At 36.7% G+C, this 21,565-nt stretch overlaps 1 protein-coding gene across 1 annotated transcript in view; it reads right to left on the minus strand.

Moving 5' to 3' along the window:
- Window positions 1-21,565, minus strand: part of LOC116865713 (cytosolic beta-glucosidase-like) — a 114,133-nt gene that overhangs the window by 65,486 nt on the left and 27,082 nt on the right. Inside the window, 1 exon segment of the mRNA XM_032854097.1 lies at window positions 8,268-8,495. Within this exon segment, the coding sequence (XP_032709988.1) occupies window positions 8,268-8,495 (228 nt within the window).

A 21,565-nucleotide genomic window follows, 5' to 3' on the forward strand; every position in this document is an offset into this window, starting at 1 on the left:
GGTGAGAGAGAAGTAGGGTAAGCAGAAGCCAAATTATGCAAGGTCATGTGTTGTCTACCTATCTGGAAGAGTGGATATTTTTAACAACAGCTCACTTGTTTTGCAAACCAGAACATAATGTGAATCATACATAACAACTCCATTCTTGGAAGAACCATTTGTATGCCATTTTCACTTGATAGACAGAATATCCCAGCCCCAAGAAGATATCCATGCCCTAATCCATTCAACCTGCGAATATATTACTTTACATAGCAAAAAGGATTTCCAGATGTAATTAAGTTTAAGGATCTTGAGACGGGAAGATGCCTCTAGATGGTTCAAATTGGCCCAGTGTAACTACCCAAGTCCTTAGAAGTGAAACAGTAGAGCAGAGGAGTGGATCAAAAATATGCAACATAGAAGAAGAGGTAGGAGAAGTAGCAGCATAAGAAGGACTCAACCCACTATTGCCAGCTGTGAGGGTGGAAGGAGGCGGCCACCTGCCAAGGAATCTGATGGCTTCTAGAAATTGAAAATGGCCCTCAGTTGATAACCATCAAGGAAATGAGGACTTCAGTTCTATAACCGTAAGAAACTGAATTCTTCCAGCAATCTGAATGAGCCAAGAAAGACTGTCCTCTAGATCCTTTGGAAACAAATGCGACACTGGAGGCATCTTAGTTTTAGCCTAGAGAGACCCATCTCAGACTTCTGATATCCATATCTCTAAGGTAATAAATTTGTGAGGTTTTATTGAGATATAATCGATATAAAAGGTTATATTATTTTCAGGTGTAAATTCTGTGCTTTTTTAAGCAGCTAAGCTTATGATAATTTGTTGCAACAGCAACAGAAAACTAATACATTCACCAACATTTATAAAGCTTTTCTTATCTCTTGCAATGAAAGAACATTCCACCATCCCATCTCTGAGCCTTGGCAAGCCCACATGTCCTCACTTGTAAAATGTAATACCCAAAAATGGTATGATGGAATCATTCTGGAGTTTTCATAGCCAATTCCTTCCATTGGTTCTGAATATAAAAATAATATCAGCTTCCATTTATTGCATTCCTACTATATGTACCAAATGCCACACATTTTGTTTAATCCTAGCCCTAAGCCCAAGAAGTGGGCATTTTTATCCTCGCTAAGCATCTAAGAAAACCGAGATTCAGAGAGAGTGAATACCAGACTTAAATGATAATGTCATGTGGCACTCCCAGCATTTAAGCCCAATAACCCACTCTATCTCACTACAAAGCCTGAACCTGTCCTACCATGACATTCAACTTCCCATGAATGTTTCAGAATCAGAAACATGGTGACTCTGTTTTACTAGTCTTCACAATCACTTATTTTGGAGCTGAATCAGAATATCAGATCCTTTTTTTAAAAAAAAGTTTTAGAGGAATCAGTGATTTATCTCTTGTAAACATCATTAGATATGGCACAATCATTAATGATGGCAATCAATGTAATTCCAACAACATGATAATCTTTAGTTGAATTGAAGATTTAAAAATTTTTAAATAAGACTTTTTTCTCACTCATCAGCTTGGCAGAGCAACAAAGCATTGCATAATTAATATTTAACATCCCCAAATCGAGTACTTCTGGTTTGTACAGAGCAATTCTGGTTTGGTCCTCTAATGCAATTCTGCCATGAAGAAGTGAAGTTGGGTTTTTAAGAGCAGAGTTCCAGAGTCAAACAGTTCCACCAAAGAATCATGGAATCATGGACAAAAAACTTGACATTTGAAAGAGAAAGGCCTGTCTATGCCTAATCTGCCACCTCATGAGTGTTTTAAGTATCAAATGAGAACAAATCATGAAAGAGTTCTTTAGCTTTATCAGCACAATTCAGTGGTAACTAATTCTCTGAACAAATGTATGTTTTTAAATGATCATTTGTTACAAATCTAGGGATCTTGAAACTGACAGAATATTTGAACTCTGTTTTGCTTCTGGATATTTAGGACATAACTGATTACTTTAAATATTAAAACTTCAATTGCCTTCTTCCATAGTTACTACCACTTTCTCTGATTTAATTAAGCCTATTTCTTCTTGTTTGATCTTTAGAATTATAAAGCAATTTGAGTTAAAGCTCTTTTAGGTATAGAGAAAAGTAACCCACTCAGATTAACTCAAATATAAAGGTAGCATGAAGGGCAAGTGGGTGGATGGTGTGGGATATACAGGCATTATTTGAAATGATAGACAGCTATCAGATACTCAACGGAATATTACAACTAAAACTCAAGGGAATTGGGGATTGGGACTGAGAAAGTCTTTGCCTTTCAAGAAAGACTAGTCTCATCCTTTCAATTTCACTCAACACATCTACTCCATTCCTCTCCTTCTCCCAGAACCTATTTTCTTAGCACCCAATTTGCTGTGGTCTCAAAATGGCCATCCCATCTGCCAATAAGCTACCTTAGAGTCCTGTTTCCAAACCAACCAACTCTAGACTCTCAATTCCTGAATTCCAAACATGCCTGAGAGGTGAAGACAATTGGGCAAGATTCTCTTTTTCCATGAGGTTAACAATAATATATCACAAGGAAAGAGGTCTTTCTCTTGTTTGGTCAGCTATGGCCAGGAGCAGAGCAGGTTTATGTAGAACAAAGAAATGAGAAATTCCCTTAGAAGAGGACATGACTAGGCCTTGCAAAGACGATGTTTCAGTACAGAAAATAACTGAACTGGAATCTCACTAATCAAACTATAAATGTCTTCACGTAGAATTGACTTTGGTCAAGTGCCTATCATGTATCATACATGATAACAAGGTCACTCCCCTCTAGACTCATACCACCAGTTAATTTCTTTAATTGCCCTACATTCTTTTAGCACAATGCCTGTATTAGCCTCCTATTGTTGCTGTAACAAATTACCACAAACTTAACGGCCTAAACCTAAATAAGTTTATTATCTTATAGTTCTGGGCATCAGATATCCAAAATGATACTCATTGAACTAAAATCAACATGGCAGCATGGCTAACTTCCTTCTGGAGGCTCTCGAAGAGAACCCATTGCTTTGCATCTTGCAGCTTCCAGAGGCTGCCTGCATTCCTTAGCTCATCTCCCCTTTCCTTTATCTTCAAAGCTAATAGTGTCACATCTTCTCTCATTTTGGACCTCTGTTTCAGTTCCTCTATCTTCTCTCTGACTCCAATCATCTTGCCTCCCTCTTGTAGGGCTCCTGTAATTATAAGGGGACCATCCAGATAATCCAGGTTAATCTCCCCCTCTCAAGATTTTTTAGTGTAATAGCTATAAAGTCTCTTTTACCATGTAAGAAAATTTGTTCACAGTTTTAAGAATTAGGAGGAACATCTTTGGGGAGCTATTATTCAGCCTAATATACTGCCCCATATGGAGTAGGAGGTTAATAAATGTTTCTTTAGTTATTTACTTTACCATTCCTGCTAACTGGGCTCATATTTTAAATACTAAAGTGAATAAGAAATTCTGCATAAACTTTCCTTTTTTTTTTTATTTCCAATACTTGGGTTCCCTATTAATCATCTGAAACTTGCATTTGTGGCAGATAGGAAAATTCAGTTGAACAGTTGAGAACTACAGAAAAAAGTGATTTCAGTTGCCAGCTCAATCTCTTCTTGTTAAACCTTGAAAACTTGACATTTGAAAGAGAAAGGCTGTGTAACAATTCCACTTTGTAAAGTATTCTTCCAGTTTGGGAATACAGGATTTTACAAGTTTCCAAACAACTTCTAATCAAGCTTTTAAAATAGAGTGTTGAACACACACACACACACACAAAATGGGGGTACCTTGTAAAGGATTGTGACAAGGGTTTTCCAATTCTTCACATGCTCTTTGAGAAAATGTTTAGACAGAAAAAACAAATGATGGCCTTTCTGAGTTAAAACAGTTCCAGTTGCTTCAACAGATCATTGCACAAGAATGAGCAACTGCTTATTGAAATTCTGCCTCCTGGAAGCACCTCCAGTGCCCTCTCGTTCATGGAAAAGTCTGTAATCAGCTATGACTTTACAAAAGCTATAATCAGCTATGACTTTACAAAAGCTGGGACCAAACATGAAAAGCTCAGTGCTGGGGCACATGATCCCCACATGTGCATGAGTGATCTTCCCACATTGTTCATGTGGCCCCAGTATCTCCCCACCACCACCCTTCAGCTTTTCTACTGCTCTGCTCCTAGGTTGCTGATCTACAGTGTGCTATAGTGATCTCAGGTTCATTTTAAATAGCTTGATATATTGACATAGTGGTATAGTAATTCCCTGTCTGAAAATCTTGGGGGCAGATGTGTTCAGAATTTTTGAGTTTTTAGAGAGGAAATACAAAGCAAATACCATATATTCAGTTAACACTCCCAGTGGGTCTGGGTCAACCTCCCTTAATATTTCTGCAGTAAAATATGTAAATATTCTTTACCACTGAAATCACCTGAGATTATAAAAAAATTTTCACAAGGGCTTAACATCCAAAATATATAAAGAATCCATAAGGCTTAATATCAAAACATAATCTAAAGAGCCGATAAAGTTCAATATCAAAACACAGCCTGATTAAAAAATAGTCAAGGAACCTGAATGGACACTTTTAAAAAAAAAGACATACAGATGGCCAACAGGCACATGAAAAAAATGCTCAATGTCACTAACCATCAGGGAGATGCAAATCAAAACCACAATGAGATATCACCTCACACCTGTCAGAATGGCTATTATCAAGAAATAACAAGTGTTAGTGAGGATGGGAACCCTCACACAATGTTAGTGGGAATACAAACTGGTATAGCCACTAAGGAAAACATTATGGATATTCCTCAAAAAAATAAAAATAGAACTACTATATAATCCAACAATTCCACTTCTAGATATTTACCTGATGAAAACAAAAACACTAATTTGAAAAGACGTATAAACCACTGAGTTCATTGCTACATTATTAACAACAGCCAAGATATGAAAGCAACCTAAATATCTATTGATGGATGAAGGGATAAAGAAGATATGGGGGGTGTGTGTGTGTGTGTGTGTGTGTGCACACGCATGTGTGTGTGTGTGGCGGAATATTACTCAGCCACAAGAAGGAATCAAATCTTGCCATTTGCAACATCATGGGTGGACCTAAAGCATATTAATACTAAATGAAATAAGTCAAAGACAATTTCCATATGACTTCACTTACAAGTGGAATCTAAAAAACAAACAAACAAAACAAAATGGAAACTGTCTCGTAGATACAGAGAACAAACTGCTGGTTGCTAGAGAGAATGGAGGAGAGAGGATGAGCAAAACAGGTGGAGGGAATTAAGAGGTACAGTCTTCCAGTTATAAAATAAATAAGTCGTGGGGATGTGATGTGCAGTTTAGAGAACAGTATTGATAATATAGTAACAACTTTGTATGATTACAGTACCTAATTAGTATGGTAACCAGACTTATTGTGGTGGTCATTAAGTAATAAATATAAAAAGCAAATCACTATGTTCTATACCTGAAATTAATACAATATTGTATGTCAATTGTTCTTCAATTAAAAAAACCTGTCCAATCAATTGAGGTTAGCTTTTGTTGCCAAATTAATTTTGGACCTAAACTTGCTAAAAAGGATTCAGTATTCAAAGCTTTTTGGACTTTAGAATTTCAGATAAGAAGTTATGAACCTATATTACAAGTTGGCAAGGGGGTGGTTGTTTTGTGTTGTTTTTTCAAACTTTTTCATTGTGTACCATCCAAATGGAAACTCAGTGAAAACTCCACACTCCTAGAATCAGGAGGGTAGATATTCAGTGAATACAGCTAAGGAAAGGCCATTCCAGGCAGAAGAAAGAGCTTAAGAAAAGTCTTACAGAGGTGGGAAATTGCATAGTATGTTTAGTATGTAGTGGGTTATGTGTTTAGGGAATTAAATGGAGGAATTGCATGGGGGAATTTCAGCCTGTAATGCTTCAGAGATGAATTAAGACTAAGTCAAATAAAACCTGGAATGATATATGAAGGAGTGTACACTATATATTGAGTCTTGGGATGACTAAATAAATTTTTTATAGGGGTGCTTGGGTGGCTCAGTCAGTTGAGTGACCAACTCTTGGTTTTGGCTCAGGTCATGATCTTGGGGTCGTGAAATCAAGCCCCACTTCAGGCTCTATGCTCAGCAGGGAGTCTGCTTGGGATAATTTTTTCTCTCTCCCTCTCCCTCGTCCCTCCCTTTTCAAATAAATAGATCATAAAAATTTTTTTTTTAATCTTGCTTTGTTTTTAACAGGAGATGATGCAAGCCAACAAAACTGAGGCAAAGCTTTAGACAAATTGCTGGGGTGACATTTTGTACAAGGAATTAATGGACAGAGAATGAGTGAAAATAGGTAGACCCAGCAAGGGTATATCAAAAAGTCCTTGATGAGAATGATAAAACTCTAAAGCAGGGCAGAGGCAGAGAAAATGGCCTGAGGGAGAAGTGAAAGAGACATAAGTAGAACGGATCATAGTTAGCAACCAATTAGATGTAGGAAACAAAGAAAAGAGGAGATTCAAAGATTACTCTTAGTTTTTAGTCCTTGGAGGTGTGATGGCACTGGAGAAAAGAGAAGGTATAGATTATGGATGAGGAAGGTGGGAAATTATTAATTCACTTTTACACTAAACAACAAATGAACTTCTGTTCAAAGTCAGGAAAAAAAAAACAACTGGTCAGTAATATATCAAGAAAGTAGACATTCAACCAGCAGCAGTTAGTCAGGGGAGCTAATGCCTTTAGAAACAAGCAATGGAGCTGCTAATCTTGTGTTGTCCCCATCTGGGGGACATATAAGTTGCAACTGCATTCCACAATGTCCAGCTTACCCCACCTCACAGAAAATGAGAATTGCAAGGACACAAGCTCACCTAAGCAGTTGTTATCACTGGTTGTTCTTACTATGTAGGAAATCAGATAATTTACTCAAATGGAATCCCTGAGGATCAGTGAAGTCACCACCCCTGAAAGTAGGGTGAGCAAGCAGGTACCCTCCCTCAGGATTCTGCAAGTGTCCGTCTTGCATTTCCAAGACCCTGAGAGTCAACGTCTCCTTAAATTTTGCATCTCAGTCACATCATTTGCCTTACCAAGTCCCAACCGTAGGAGGAGTGTGAAATATTTTCCAGGACAAAGTAGCTATAGAAGTTCTTTATTAAGAAACCTTTATGTTGTAGTACAGGGGTCATAGAACTTTTCTCACAAAGTACCAGGTAATGAGTATTTTAGGCTCTGCAGGTTCTCTGGTCTCTGCCCCAACAACTCAATTCTGCCATGGTAGTGGAAAAGCAACCACAGACTAAATGTAATGAATGGGTATGACTGCGCTGCAATAAAACTTTATTTACAAAAATAACAGTCAGATTTGGCCCTTGGGTCATAGTTTGCCAGCTCTGGTGTATGGAAGGAACTAGCCAGACCCTATGTTTACATTCTAGATCCACCATTTACAAAATATCTGGATTTGGACATGCACCACTGTAAAATGTGACTAATTATACCTCCCTCACTGGTTGTGGGGATTAGAGAAAATGTATATAAAATGCCTCATAAATAACAGGCATTCAAATAGGACAGTAGTCTTTTTAATTACAAAACTTAATACGAGTAATAGCTAACACTTTTTGAATGCCTTTATGATATACCAACTACTGCGTAAAGCACTTTGCAAAGATTATTTCATTTAATTTTCCAATAGCTCTCGAACTAGGAACTATTTGAGTATATTCTTTTCTACTTGTGGAGAAACTGAGGCATGAAAAAATGCCCAAGAGATGCTTCTCCAGCTAGTAAGTGATACAGCTGGCCTTTCATCCCAAATTAAGCAGATTCCAGATGCCTTGGTGCTAATCTCTGCCCTAGTTAATTCGCTCTACTAATTCAGCTCCAATTGAAATCTTCTCAAGTTCTATAGGACTTTTCATCACTTTTCACAGCATAACACAACTGAAAATAGTTTAATACATAACTTTTGGAAACTCAGCTTCAGGCTAACACTCAATAATATCTTCCATAAGTAAAACTCTATTCCCACCCCTTTCCTGCCCATCTATTGTCCCCTTCCAACACATATCTCCAATTCAGGAAAAACAGAATATTATTAAAAAAGCTAATGCAAACCCATTTCAAAAAATTTATCCTGTAATCAACCTAAAAACTTGCAATTTCAAAGCTCCACTGCAGAATAGCATACTGGATTAATTATGCCAGACTGCAGCAGTAACCTTGAATTAAAGCTGCAACCTTCTATTTTTAAGAAACACTTGCCTTTCTGGTTGATGAAACCTGTCGTCCCATCAGGTAACAGACGTGACCAGGAAAGAGAGAAGCGGTAATGAGTCAATCCAAGCTGTTTGATACATTTCAAATCTTCCTCCCACAGAGTGTAGCTGCCACAAGCTACATCGCCAGTCTGGTTCTTGAAAACTCTCTCTCCTCCCTGATGGGTGAATGTGTCCCAGACACTAGGGCCTTTTCCATCTGCATCCCAGCCTCCTGAGAAAAAAGAAGAAAATGAAACAGTTACACTCTTGACATCAAGAGGCATATGTGGAATGTAAATATTTGTCGCCAAAAGAACATACCTCATTAACTCAATGTACCATATTTATAACTTTAAAATATGCCTTTAAAATAGCACGCATGAGTGAATTATGTGTTTAGCTGTCCTTGATCCCTGAAGCTGACTGATGGCAAATGAAAAATTATTTCATAGTGCTGCCGCATAGCAGGCTTTCATGGTTCATTTTCTGAAGATTTCCCAGCTGGTAAACAGAGGCAGGCCCCAGCTTACGAATGTCTGAGTTGCAGATACCTCCTCCTGGCCATGACCGACAAGCCTTGTCCTTATTGTGCCTGACAGAGTCTCAGGACCTTGTCTTTGGCCCTCTACACTTGAACTCTATTCACCTGCTAACAACGAAGCCTGCAATGGTCCAGTCAATTATTGTGGGGAGGGTACTAGTCTCTGCTACTGTTAACATATTAGTATCCTACCTTCATTCATTCATGCCTCCATTAATTCCACAAATGTTACGTGTCAGGATCTATGCTGAGCACAGGAGTTAACAGGGCACACTCTGCTGTGCTTCCTATCTTTGGAGAACTTAGCTATGGTTAACTGTAAAACAGCCAAGGTAAAAGACTTGTCAGAAAACCAAGAAGGGGCATTTATCCAGATGTGGGCTAGAGTTGGAGGTCTCTTAGAGAAGTGACTTTTAGACAAACACCTCAAGGAAAAATTGGGTCATCAAGGTGAATTGCTGGGAGGTGGGAGTGGGGATAAAATAGAAAAAAAAGAGAAGTTAGGATCCAAATACACCCACAAGAAAGAGAGAGTGTTGCACATTAGAAGAACAGAGAGTAAAAGTTACATTACAGTTGGAATATCTGTACACATAGAGATCTTGTTTAAAATGTAGTTAGAATCCATTTTATGGTAAAAGGAGTAATTTTAAAAATCTTGTGACTTCCTCATTTCACTTCTAGGTACACACCCTGGAGAAATGCTCATGTAGTTTCACAAAGAGATTATAGGAGATCATCGAGACAGAAACATCTATAATAACAAACTCTTGGAAACAACTCACATTCTACCAATAGTAGAACAGATAATTTGAGGTAGAAGCATACAGACGAAACACAAATCAACAGTTAAAGGGAATGAATCAAAGCATCAGTAAACCTCTGCTACAGTGTCCCCCCAAATTTATGTTGAAATCTTAATGCCAATGTGATGGTATGAGGAAGTGGGGTCTTTGGCAGGTGTTAAGTCATGAGGGTAAAGCCCCCAGGAATGAATTACTGCCCTTATAAAAGACCCCCCCAGAGTCCCCCAGTCCCTTGGGCCATGTGAAAATGAAGACGTTTGTGATGCACAAGAGGGCCCTCAACCAGCCATGCCAGTGCTCTCATCTCAGACTTGCAGCCTTCAGAATTGTGAGAAATAAATATTTGTTGTTTATAAGCCATCCAGTTTATGGGTATTTTGTTATAAGCCTCCAAATGGACTTAACCTCCAAACAATAAAGCTATACAATCAAAAAAACAAACAAACAAACAAAAAAAAAAAAACACTTGAGATTCAAAAGAATGTATCCAGGGACAAAGGGGTGGAATTTAGATTTTTAGGGCAGTAAAAATGTTCTACATGATATTGTAATGGTAGATATATTATCAAAACCTATAAACTTATAAACTATGAACTTCATTTAATAGTTTTATATTGATATTCATTCATCAATTGTAATAATTGTCTCACAGTAATGCGAGCTGTTACTTGTAGTGGAAACTGGGGAATTGGGTATTTGGAAACTCTTAATAGGTCCTGCTCAATTTTTCTGTAAACCTAAAATTATTCTAAAATATAAAGTCTACCAATTGTTAAAGAATATATACATGTTTTGTATATTTTAAATATGTAAAATAATCCATGTATATTCTGAACGTGTACATATGAGATAAAAATACAACATGCCTGAAAATGATCCATTCAGGCTAGTGGTTACCTTCAGGGAGAAAAAAAGGGTAATAGAACAAGAAAGGAGTTTCACTGCATCTCTTATGTTTTATTCCTTAAAAGGGGCTAGGGGTATTTGGGGATAGTCACAGCCCTTTTTATGTGCCTACAATATTTCATAATGATTTTTATATAAGAAAGAAGGTCACAGATAGAGTAAACTAAAACAATTACAAGAAGGTCTTTTAGGTCCTCATTTAGCATCTACTTACTCGTATTTTACACAATTTAAACTGAATTAGGTACTAGTTTTTAGAACAACAAGAGGACAGCATAGGCTATAAATTATAGGAGGGGATCATGGGAAGACAGGAGAGACAGGTAAAAGGAGGAGCTCCAACAAAAGCAAAAATGACAGTTGAAATCAGGGTAGGATATTAAGTATCCATACAAAGAAATCATGAACATTAAAAAATGATTGTACTCTGGAGTCATAATTTAGAGACAAAAGGTTTTATACATCCCAATGGCTCTCAGTTTATGTCTGTATATGGGATTTAGAAGGATGGGGGAAAAAGAATACTGATATTCAATCTTAGAATGAAAAAGGTATGAATATTAAAATAGAATTTTAGTCAAGTATGGAGCTCATAGTATCAGATAATTTATTTTTTTTTGGTAATTTATATTTTTATTTTTATATTTACTTATTTATTTATTTATTTTTAATTTTTTAGTTTTTATTTTTTATAAACATATAATATATTTTTATCCCCAGGGGTACAGATCTGTGAATTGTCAGGTTTACACACTTCACAGCACTCACCATAGCACATACCCTCCCCAATGTCTATAACCCCACCCCCCCCTCCCACCCCCCCCCCCCCAGCAACCCTCAGTTTGTTTTGTGAGATTAAGAGTCACTTATGGTTTGTCTCCCTCCCAATCCCATCTTGTTTCATTAAATCTTCTCCTACCCCCTTAACCCCCCATGTTGCATCTCCATTCCCTCATATTAGGGAGATCATATGGTAGTTGTCTTTCTCCAATTGACTTATTTCGCTAAGCATGATACCCTCTAGTTCCATCCACATCATCGCAAATGGCAAGATTTCATTTCTTTTGATGGCTGCATAGTATTCCATTGTGTATATATACCACATCTTCTTGAGCCATTCATCTGTTGATGGAAATCTAGGTTCTCAAGAAATGGTCAGAAGACATGAACAGACATTTCTGCAAAGAAGACATCCAGATGGCCAACAGACACATGAAAAAGTGCTCCATATCACTCGGCATCAGGGAAATACAAATCAAAACCACAATGAGATATCACCTCACACCAGTCAGAATGGCTAAAATTAACAAGTCAGGAAATGACAGATGCTGGCGAGGATGAGGAGAAAGGGGAACCCTCCTACACTGTTGGTGGGAATGCAAGCTGGTGCAACCACTCTGGAAAACAGCATGGAGGTTCCTCAAAATGTTGAAAATAGAGCTACCTTATGACCCAGCAATTGCACTACTAGGTATTTACCCTAAAGATACAAACGTAGTGATCCGAAGGGGCACGTGCACCCGAATGTTTATAGCAGCAATGTCTACAATAGCCAAACTATGGAAAGAACCCAGATAATTTATTTAATAGATGAAGAATCTTAACCTCAGAGATTTTAAGCAATGGTGTTCTAGAAAATATTGATAACTGGCTATATGTTTAGAAATGTGGGGGCACTGGACTGGCTCAGTTGGTAAAGTATACAAGTCTTGATGTCATGAGTTCAAGCCCCACATTGGGCATAGAGCTTACTTAAACAAATAAAAATAAATAAATAAATAAATGTATATATATGTTTATTAGGAATTTTATTGACATAACAGTTGTATAGTATACAATTTCCAAATAATATGCAATATTCTTTACTGTAAATTCTCAGAGAATGCTATTTTAGATTTTTGTCAAATCCTTATATTGGTAACCAAACTATGGTTGCAATCTAACAGTTCTCATGTGAATGTTAACCAGTATTTTTGCTTAAATTAATGGACAAAATAAAAGAAAAACTTAACAATGTACCAGGATTTCACTTGTTCATCAGTGACATGAGCTACACCTTCACTGAACTAGAATATTTCCTCAAATGTTTGTCCTACTCACCATGTGACACTATAGACATGAGACACTTTTAATTTTACCCTGCATTATTAACATTTTCTCTATCACTTTCTTAGGTCCTAACAACAAAACAAGGAATCAAATACTGATTTGCAGCAGTTGCCAATTTCTCCAGTGTAAATACTTCCACCATGGTCAATTTCAAGCAACCAATAGGATGGTACTAAAGGCAGAGTGGGGAAAAGATGAGCAGTAACACAACATTATATAGTATACAGACAAAAGAATAACCTCAATGACTTTTGGTTATATGTAAGAGCATAGGGAATAATAAAATTTAGCAAAATAATGAAGAAGTAATGATTTTGAGCCTTAATTACCTTTCATTTTAATATAAATTATATCCTTATAAGTTTCTATCACTTAATTTTTAGTAATGGATATGTTTAGGAATCAGCTCACAAGGGGCACTGGGTGATTCAGTAGGTTAAACGTCGAACTCTTGATTTTGGCTCAGGTCAGGGTCATAACATTGAACCCGGGTCAGTTCCTCACTTAGTGCAGAGTCTGCTTGAGATTCTCTGTCTCCCTCACCCTCTGCCCGTCCCCCCAACCATGCATGCTCTAAATAAATAAATAGATAAATAAATAAAATCATTTTTTAAAAATAGAATCAGGCCACAAAATTACTGAAAGCTTAACAATAGGTACTGGTGAACAGTACAAGCTGGCTTCCCAAATCACTGATAAGTGACTTGTCTAAGACCACACTGCTAGTAAGTAGGGAAGTGAAGGTATATTTCCAGATCTATGTGACATTGAAGTTCAAGTCCATTCAATGAACTATGCTACTTTTAGTAATAATGAGTGATGCTAGTGCCCATGCTACTCAATTTATGAAGCCTAAGATGTACATAACACATTTATGATACCTTTTGGAAAATGCTCCATTAAATGTGCCTAAAACAAGCAATGACAATTTTAAAAGGTGTATGTCAGTTATCAGGAAGATATGTATATTATTTTAGGAAGATATACTTATGTGGAGCACTTCATTCTACATGTATACCAGCTAGACAAAGCAAGTCTAAGCAACACCATTTCCAAAAGAAACTAAAATTTAAATTAAAATCAACCGTTATAATTGGAATTTTGATAACAAAACATATAGTGGCTGGTACTTACTAGTATTTTAATGTAAATTTGGTGAAATCAATAATTCACTTGTTCATTAGGGATATTCTCTAAATGCAATTATGTCCATATTCTGAAAATATGATTGTCCTTTATGAGGAGTAAGACTAGCATTTCCAGATGGAAGACATACCCTAAGCTATCCTTCAAACAACTACAATTGCTGGATGAAATATAGAAACTACATTTTTAAATGTGTCCTATCTGGTGGGATGGTAGGTAACTCAAAAACAAAGTGAGAGAGGTGATTCAGAGGCACAAATGAGTAGTGATGCTGGCTTCTGTCTTGAGAGCATCTGCCAAGCCCAGATGATGTGAGCTGCCATTTTAATTGCTTTATGGGACAAAGCAGAAAGGAGCTGAAGTCTAAAGCTTACCAAGGATGGGAAGCCTCCATGAACATGCTTACATCAGGCTGGCAACGCAAGGACTCTACACCCTGTACAAGAATAAACAAGAAACAAACCCTACCTGAGAAAGAGACAACAAAGCAACCAGCTTGACACAAAGTTAGGTGGAAGGGGGAAATGACTCCTCGATGTCTGCAACAACAATCTAGCCCTCCAGCCATTAATTGTGAGAATGAAAAAAAAAATGTATCAGACATATGAGCTCTCATTGGATACTGAGAGAAAAAATCTGGTCTCACTGGACATTACAGGAGAGTAAGTTTCACCAGAACAATTAGGTAGACCAAGAAAGATAAAAATCTAGGATCCAGGAAACAGGAATTCAGCAGAGAAAAAATCAAGAAAGAGAAATCTCCAGCTAATGGTAGAAGAAGACCTCCAAGGATACAACTGTGCAGCAAAAGTAGGGACTAACCAGTCCACGCAAGCACATCACAGGCTGTAGGAAATAGTTCTTCAAGAAGATTAAACTAATAGAATATATAGTATTTTTTTAAGATGTATTTATTTATTTGAGATAGAAAGAGTGTGAGTGAGAGAGCATGAGTGGCAGGGGTCGGGGGACAAAGGGAGAGAGACACAGGCTCTCCACGAAGCAGGGGGCCCAAGGCAGGGCTTGATCCCAGGACCCTGGGATCATGACCTGAGCCAAAGAGAAGCTTAGCCAACTGAGCCACTCAGGGGCCCCTAGTACGATTTTTTTGTAATTATAAAAATTTATTATGGGGAGGGCGCCTGAGTGGCTAGGATGGTTAAGCAACCAACTCTTGATTTCGGCTCAGGTCATGATCTCAGGGTCATGATAAGAGCACTGCAGGCACTTTGTGCTCAGTGGGGAGTCTGCTAGACAATCTGTCTCTCCCTCCCCCCTCCACTCCTCCCCACCATGTTCGGGCGTTCTCTCTCTCTCTCGCTCTCTCTCAAATAAATTTTAAAGTTTAAAAAATTATTATGGAATTGACAGAATGCACAAAAGTAGACAGAATAATACAGCAAAGCTGTATATACATGGCTCAGCTTTAGCAGTTTTCAACATGATGCCAATCTTGTTTCATTTGTATCTACCCAAGCTCCTTCATTCAATCTGTAAACATTGCAGTATGTGCTCTGACAAGAGTAGTTGTTAATTGTTGTAAAATACACACAACATAACCAACTTAACTACTTCCAAGTGTACAGCTCAGTAACATCAAATACATTCATGTTGTGAGACTGTCACCACATCCATCTCCCGAACTCTTTTCATCTTGCAAAACTGAAACTCTTTACCAAGTTAGCAGTAACTCCCCACTTTTTATGGTATTGGAATCGCGCATGGGGTCAGTGAAAGGAGGAAGGTAAAGGGAGAAAAAGTGGATAAATGGATAAATCCTCACTTTTCACAGTGAGAAGTCAATAGATTATGCCTGTAACAGGACTAAAATCAAGAACTAGTAATATAAACATGCTTAAAATACATAGTCAATGCCAAAAGGATGAACTAAAACAGTTAAAGGGGTTCCTCTAGGGAGAGGAACATGGAAGGGGACCAGGGATTGATGGTTTCTGAAACAGTCTCATTTTGGTTCTTTAAAAGGTGTTAGTATATAAACTTGAATTAGCATGAAACTTAATTTAAGAAATAATATTAAATGAAACACTATGAGAGAGGATGGTAAATAAAGACATTAATAAATATATGGATAATCTAAACAAGCTCTTAACATATAAAAGGATAATGTAATGTCTATTTTGTGAGAATTAAGAATAAATAAAACTAAAATACTAGACAAAAACAACATATAAGCACGGAAGGGAGAAATCAGAGTTAAAGTGTCCTCAGGTCCAAAGTGGAATTCATTGTTTTAAAGAAGAGTCCAGGGCACCTGGGTGACTCAGTTGGTTAAGCGATTGCCTTAGGCTCAGGTCATGATCCTGGAGTCCCGGAATCGAGTCCCACATCAGGCTCCCTGCTTGGCAGGAAGTCCGCTTGTCCCTCTGCCCCTCCCCGTTCTCATGCTCTTTCTCTCTCTCTCTCAAATAAATAAATAAAATCTTTAAAAAAAAAAAAAGAGTCCAGGGCATCTTTAGCCAAAGTTTTGTATCAGGCTCAGTTCTACACATTTTATATATATTAACCCTTCACAAAAATATTATGAAACAACAGCCGTTATCACCCCCATTTTCAGATAAGGAAACTGAGTGAAGAAGGTAAGTAACTTGCTCAGATTAGCAGGTACCAGAGCTGAGATTCTAACCCAGAATTCCAGAGCCTAATCTCTCTCTCTTTTTTTTTTTTTTAAGATTTTATTTATTTATTTGACAGAGAGAGATCACAAGTTGTTAGAGGCAGGCAGAGAGAGAGAGGAGGAAGCAGGCTCCCTGCCAACCAGAGAGCCAGATGTTGGACTTGATCCCAGGACCCTGAGATCATGACCTGAGCCAAAGGCAGAGGCTTAATCCACTGAGCCACCCAGGCGCCCCAGAGCCTAATCTCTTAACTGGCAGGCTAGAGGGGGGAAACTAAATAAATGAACTAAAAGAAGGGTAAGAAAATCAGAAAAAATAAGCATAGGCACTGTAAGAAAAATAAAAGCATAAAATAAGATGCTATGGCAAGATATAAATTACCACTTATAACAATAAAGTCAATGCACTCTATTCCTCAGATAAAAGACAAAGATTACCAGATCAGATTTTTTTTTTTAATATAGAAAAATCTGAAAGCCAAAATACGGAAAAAGATATCCCTGCCCTCTTACCCCACCATCAAAAAGCAAAGGACTTCAGTGGGAAACTGAGCATTCCTGGAGATAAGGTGGACACTACACAACAGCACTATTTTAAACATGTATGTACCCAGGAATCTGGTTTTCAAACATGTGAAGCAAAAATTAAGAAACTGAAAAACTAAATAGAAAAATCCACTTCCATGATGGGAGATTTTGATAAATCTAAGTTCTATCAAACATCTAAAAAGCAAAACAAGCTAACAAAAAAAAAAAAAAAAAAAAAAAAAAAAAACAACAAACCTCTACTCTTGCCGAAATTATTCCAGAAAATAAGAAAAAATTACTCAATTCATTTTATGTGATTAGAATAACCTTGATACCAAAAACTTTTTCAGAACTGAAAAAACAGAGAATAAGGACAGCAGACATCAGCGATCTTGATCTAATGTATATATATGACATTGCACAACAATGAATACTACAACTGAAGAATACATATTTTGTCAAGAAGACAAAATCTATGAAAATTGAGCACAAATTAGTCCATAGATAAAGTCTCCATAAGCTTCAAAAGTTTGGAGAAACAGAGATGACAAACTTTTACCAGTTATATTAGAATTCAAACACCAAAGAACATTAGAAACCTCCAAAAGTTGGGGGATGCCTAAGTGGTTCAGACAGTTAAGCATCTGCCTTCGGCTCAGGTCATGATTTCAGGGACCTGGGATGGGGTCTCATGTCAGGCTCCGTGCTCAGTGGGGAGGCTACTTTTCCCTCTCAGTCTGCCCCATGCCTACTTGTACTCTGTGTGTGTGTGTTTCTCTCTCAAATAAATAAAATCTTAAAAAAAAAAAAAAAAGAAAGAAAGAAAAAAGAAACTTCCAAATGTTGAGGAATTTAAAAAGGTACATCTGAATAACTTAAGGCTTAAAGAAGGCATAATGGTGGTCACCAGAAAATATTAAAAACTACATAACAGAAAGATAAATATGAAAACATTATGATATCTAAGTGGTATTTAGAGAGAAAGCCTTAATTCATGCATTAGAAAAGATGCAAGCCTCAGAGTCAATGTGCTAAGTGTCTCACTTTAATGCATAAAAGAGAGAGAAAGAGGAAGAAGAAAAGGAGGAGGAAGAGAACAAAGACAAATAAATAAGAAAAAATAAGGTAATATCAGAAATAAGAAAATAGAAAACAAACCAGGATAGAGAGTATTAATAGAGGCAAAAGGTCGTTTTTAGAAAAGTCTAATAAGCTAGAAGAACCCCTGCAAAATATTTTTTTTTAAATTGGAGAAGATAAAAATATTAGTAATGCAAAGGGGAATAGATCTACAGAAACTATAGAGATTATAGTGATGAAAATAGTATATTACTTTTAAAACTTTATTAAAACATGTTTGAAAATTATTTGGAAATGACAAATTTTAGGAATTTGAACCTTAGCAAAATTGATTCAAGGAAAAGTGAAAAACCTGAAAGATTTTAACTATTTCAAAATTTAATCAGTAGTCGGGCACCTGGTGGCTCAGTGCCTTTGGCTCAGGTCATGATCCCTGGGTCCTGGAATGGAGCCCCACATGTGGCTCCCTGCTCAGTAGGGAGCCTGCTTCTCCCTCTCCCACTTCCCCGGCTTATGTTCCCTCTGTCAAATAAATAAATAAAATCTTAAAAAAAAAAAAATCTTAAGTCAGTAGTTAAAATGTTCCCCAAAGAAAATGCCATGCCAGTTAGTTTTAATATTGATGTTCTATCAAACATTTAAAAATAAACCAAAAAAGTCCACTGTTGTATAAATTATTCCAAAAAAAAAAATTTTAAGAATTTCTCAGTTTATATGGCTAGAGTATCCTGGTTCCAAAACCAGAAAATAACACTACATGAAAGGAAAAATTAGAAGCCAATTTCACTCATAAACATAGTTGTAAATGTACAGACATGGAAATTTTAAAAAAAAAAAATCTAAATTGAACTTCAAGAGATAAAAACTACAATGTCTAAGACAAAAAATACACCAGATGGCATTAACAGCAGATGAAACATTGCATAAGAAATGATTAGTGTATTTGAAGACATAGCAACAGAAACTCTCTAAAATGAAACATGGGGAAAAAAAAGGACTCAAAATGTAAACAAAGGATCATGACCTCTGAGACAACTTTAATCAGCTTAATATACATGTAATCAGAATCTTCAAAGAAGGGGGAGGGGAAAGAAGGGGACAAACAAATTTTTTGAAGAAATAATGACTGAAAAAAAATTTTGATGTAATGAAAACTATAAACCTAGAGATCCCAGATCAATGAAACCCAAGCCCAAGACAAATGAAGAAAACTATGCCAAATCATAACCAAATTGCTCAAAACCAGTCATGAAGAGAAAAATCTTAAAAGCCCAGAAGAAAAAGATATATAATGTCTAGAGGAACAAAGATAACAAAACAGTGGATTTGTTGTCAAAAAACAATGCAAGCAAGAAGACAACATCTTTTTTTTTAATATATAATTTTTTTTAAATATTTTATTTTGACAGAGAGAGACACAGTGAGAGAGGGAACACAAGCAGTGGGAGTGGGAGAAGCAGGCTTCTCGCTGAGCAGGGAGCCTGATACAGGGCTCAAACCCAGGACTCTGGGATCATGACCTGAGCTGAAAGCAGATGCTTGACGACCGAGCCACCCAGGCACATCTTTAAAAAATGAAAGGGACAAAAACCTGTGTGACTAAAATTTTATACCAACAAAGTATGTTTCAAAAATGAAGGCTAAATACTTTTCCAGACTTGCCAAAGCTCAAAGAATTCATCACCAGCAAACCCTCAATACCTTAAAGAAAGTCCTTCAGGCAGTCAGCAATGGATGCCAGATGAAAGTATGGATCTACACAATGGAATGAAAAGCACCAAAAATGGTAATTACATGGATAAATACATAAGATTCCTTTTTATTATTCAAATCTCTTTAATAGATAATTTATTGGGTAAAGAAAAATAATGATAATGTAGTATAAATTTTATAACATACATAGGCATGAAATGTATGGTGACAATAACACAAAGACCAGGGAGGAAGAAACAAGTATGTTGTTGTAAGAGTCTTTAGATATGCATGAAGTAGTATAATACCACTTGAAGGTAGACTGTAGCAAGGTAAAGATGTATACTATAAATCCTACAGGAAACACTAAAATAACAAAACAGAGAGTTATGGTTAGTAAGCCAGCAAAGAATATATAATAGAGTCATTAAAAATAAGTTATCTGAGAAAGAAAAAGAGGGAAATGAGAATAAAAGACAGACAGAAGAAATAGAAAATAAATAGCAAGATGGTAGATTTAAACCCAGCCATATCAATATCATTAAAGGTAAATGAGTCTAAACAACTGAAAGGCAGAGATAATCAGACTGAATAAGAACACCAAACTCAACTATATACTGCCTATAAGAAACCCACTTTAACTATAAAGACAAAAGAAGGTTAAAAGTATCAAGATGAAAAAAAGACATACCACGCTAATTCTAATCAAACAAAACTAGAGTGGCTGTATTAATACCCATGTAGATTTCAGGGTAAGAATATTACTAGGTATATGAAAAATCATTTCACAAAATTAAAGGGGTCAATTTATCAAGAAGATTTACAATCCTAAGTGTTTATGCACCTAATAACAGAGATCCAAAATACATGAAGCAGAACCTAATAGAACTGCCAAAAATAGAAAAATCCACGATTGTATTTGGCTATTTCAATTAAAAAGACCAACAAGACTATAGAAAAATGGACAAAAGATATAAACAGTTCCTTCACAGAAGGAGAAACACATGGCTAGTAAACATTTAAAAAAATGTAAGAGAACATTAAAAATCTGGAAAATGCAAATGAAAACCACAGTGAGATACCATTCTACACCCACACAGTTGGCACAAATTTAAAAATTGGGCAATATCCAGCATTAGAGAGATTGTTGCATGGCAGCAATGTTTATATGCTGCTGGTAAGAGAGCAATATGGAAATATTTAATAAAGTTGAAGAAGCACATAAACCAAAACCCGATAATTCACATAGCACCATATACCCCGTTTCTACAAAGGTAAACCAGGAAACGCGTATATCCATGACTGCAACAAACAACAGCAAAAACCCCCACTGGAAACAGCCCAGATTTCCTTTGTCAGGACAATTAATCAATAGAGGAATAAGTAAAGTAGAGAATAATCATACAGTAAAGACTATACGGGACTAAGAGTGAATGAACTACATCTGTTCAGATCCACATGCATAAATTTCCCAAATGTAATATGGGAAGGGAGAAAGCAAATGGCAAAAAACATACATGATCTATCTCCATTTACATAATATCCAAATCATGTAAAACTCACAATCCAGTTGACATCACAGACTAGTAAATTCTAAGACCGCATCAAGATAAAAGTTGCATTAAGATCACGTAAAAACAGTATGGGGGAATCAAGAAAAGCATCTGAGTTACTTTTGTCATTGCTAGTCAGAGAGACTAGCCCAAGAGAAACATTTTAAGGCAAGCGTTGAAAAAATGAGTAGGAGTTCTCACAGTGGACCTGATAAGGGAAAAGCAAATGCATAATTCAGTGGCAATGCTCAGGGTGAATTGCAAAAAGAAGGCACTAGGGACCCAAAGACCCCCAGTCAGCAGGTT

Source organism: Lontra canadensis, unplaced genomic scaffold (assembly GCF_010015895.1).
Source record: "Lontra canadensis isolate GAN:19392208 unplaced genomic scaffold, GSC_riverotter_1.0 scaffold1, whole genome shotgun sequence".
In the NCBI taxonomy this organism is placed as follows: domain Eukaryota; kingdom Metazoa; phylum Chordata; class Mammalia; order Carnivora; family Mustelidae; genus Lontra; species Lontra canadensis.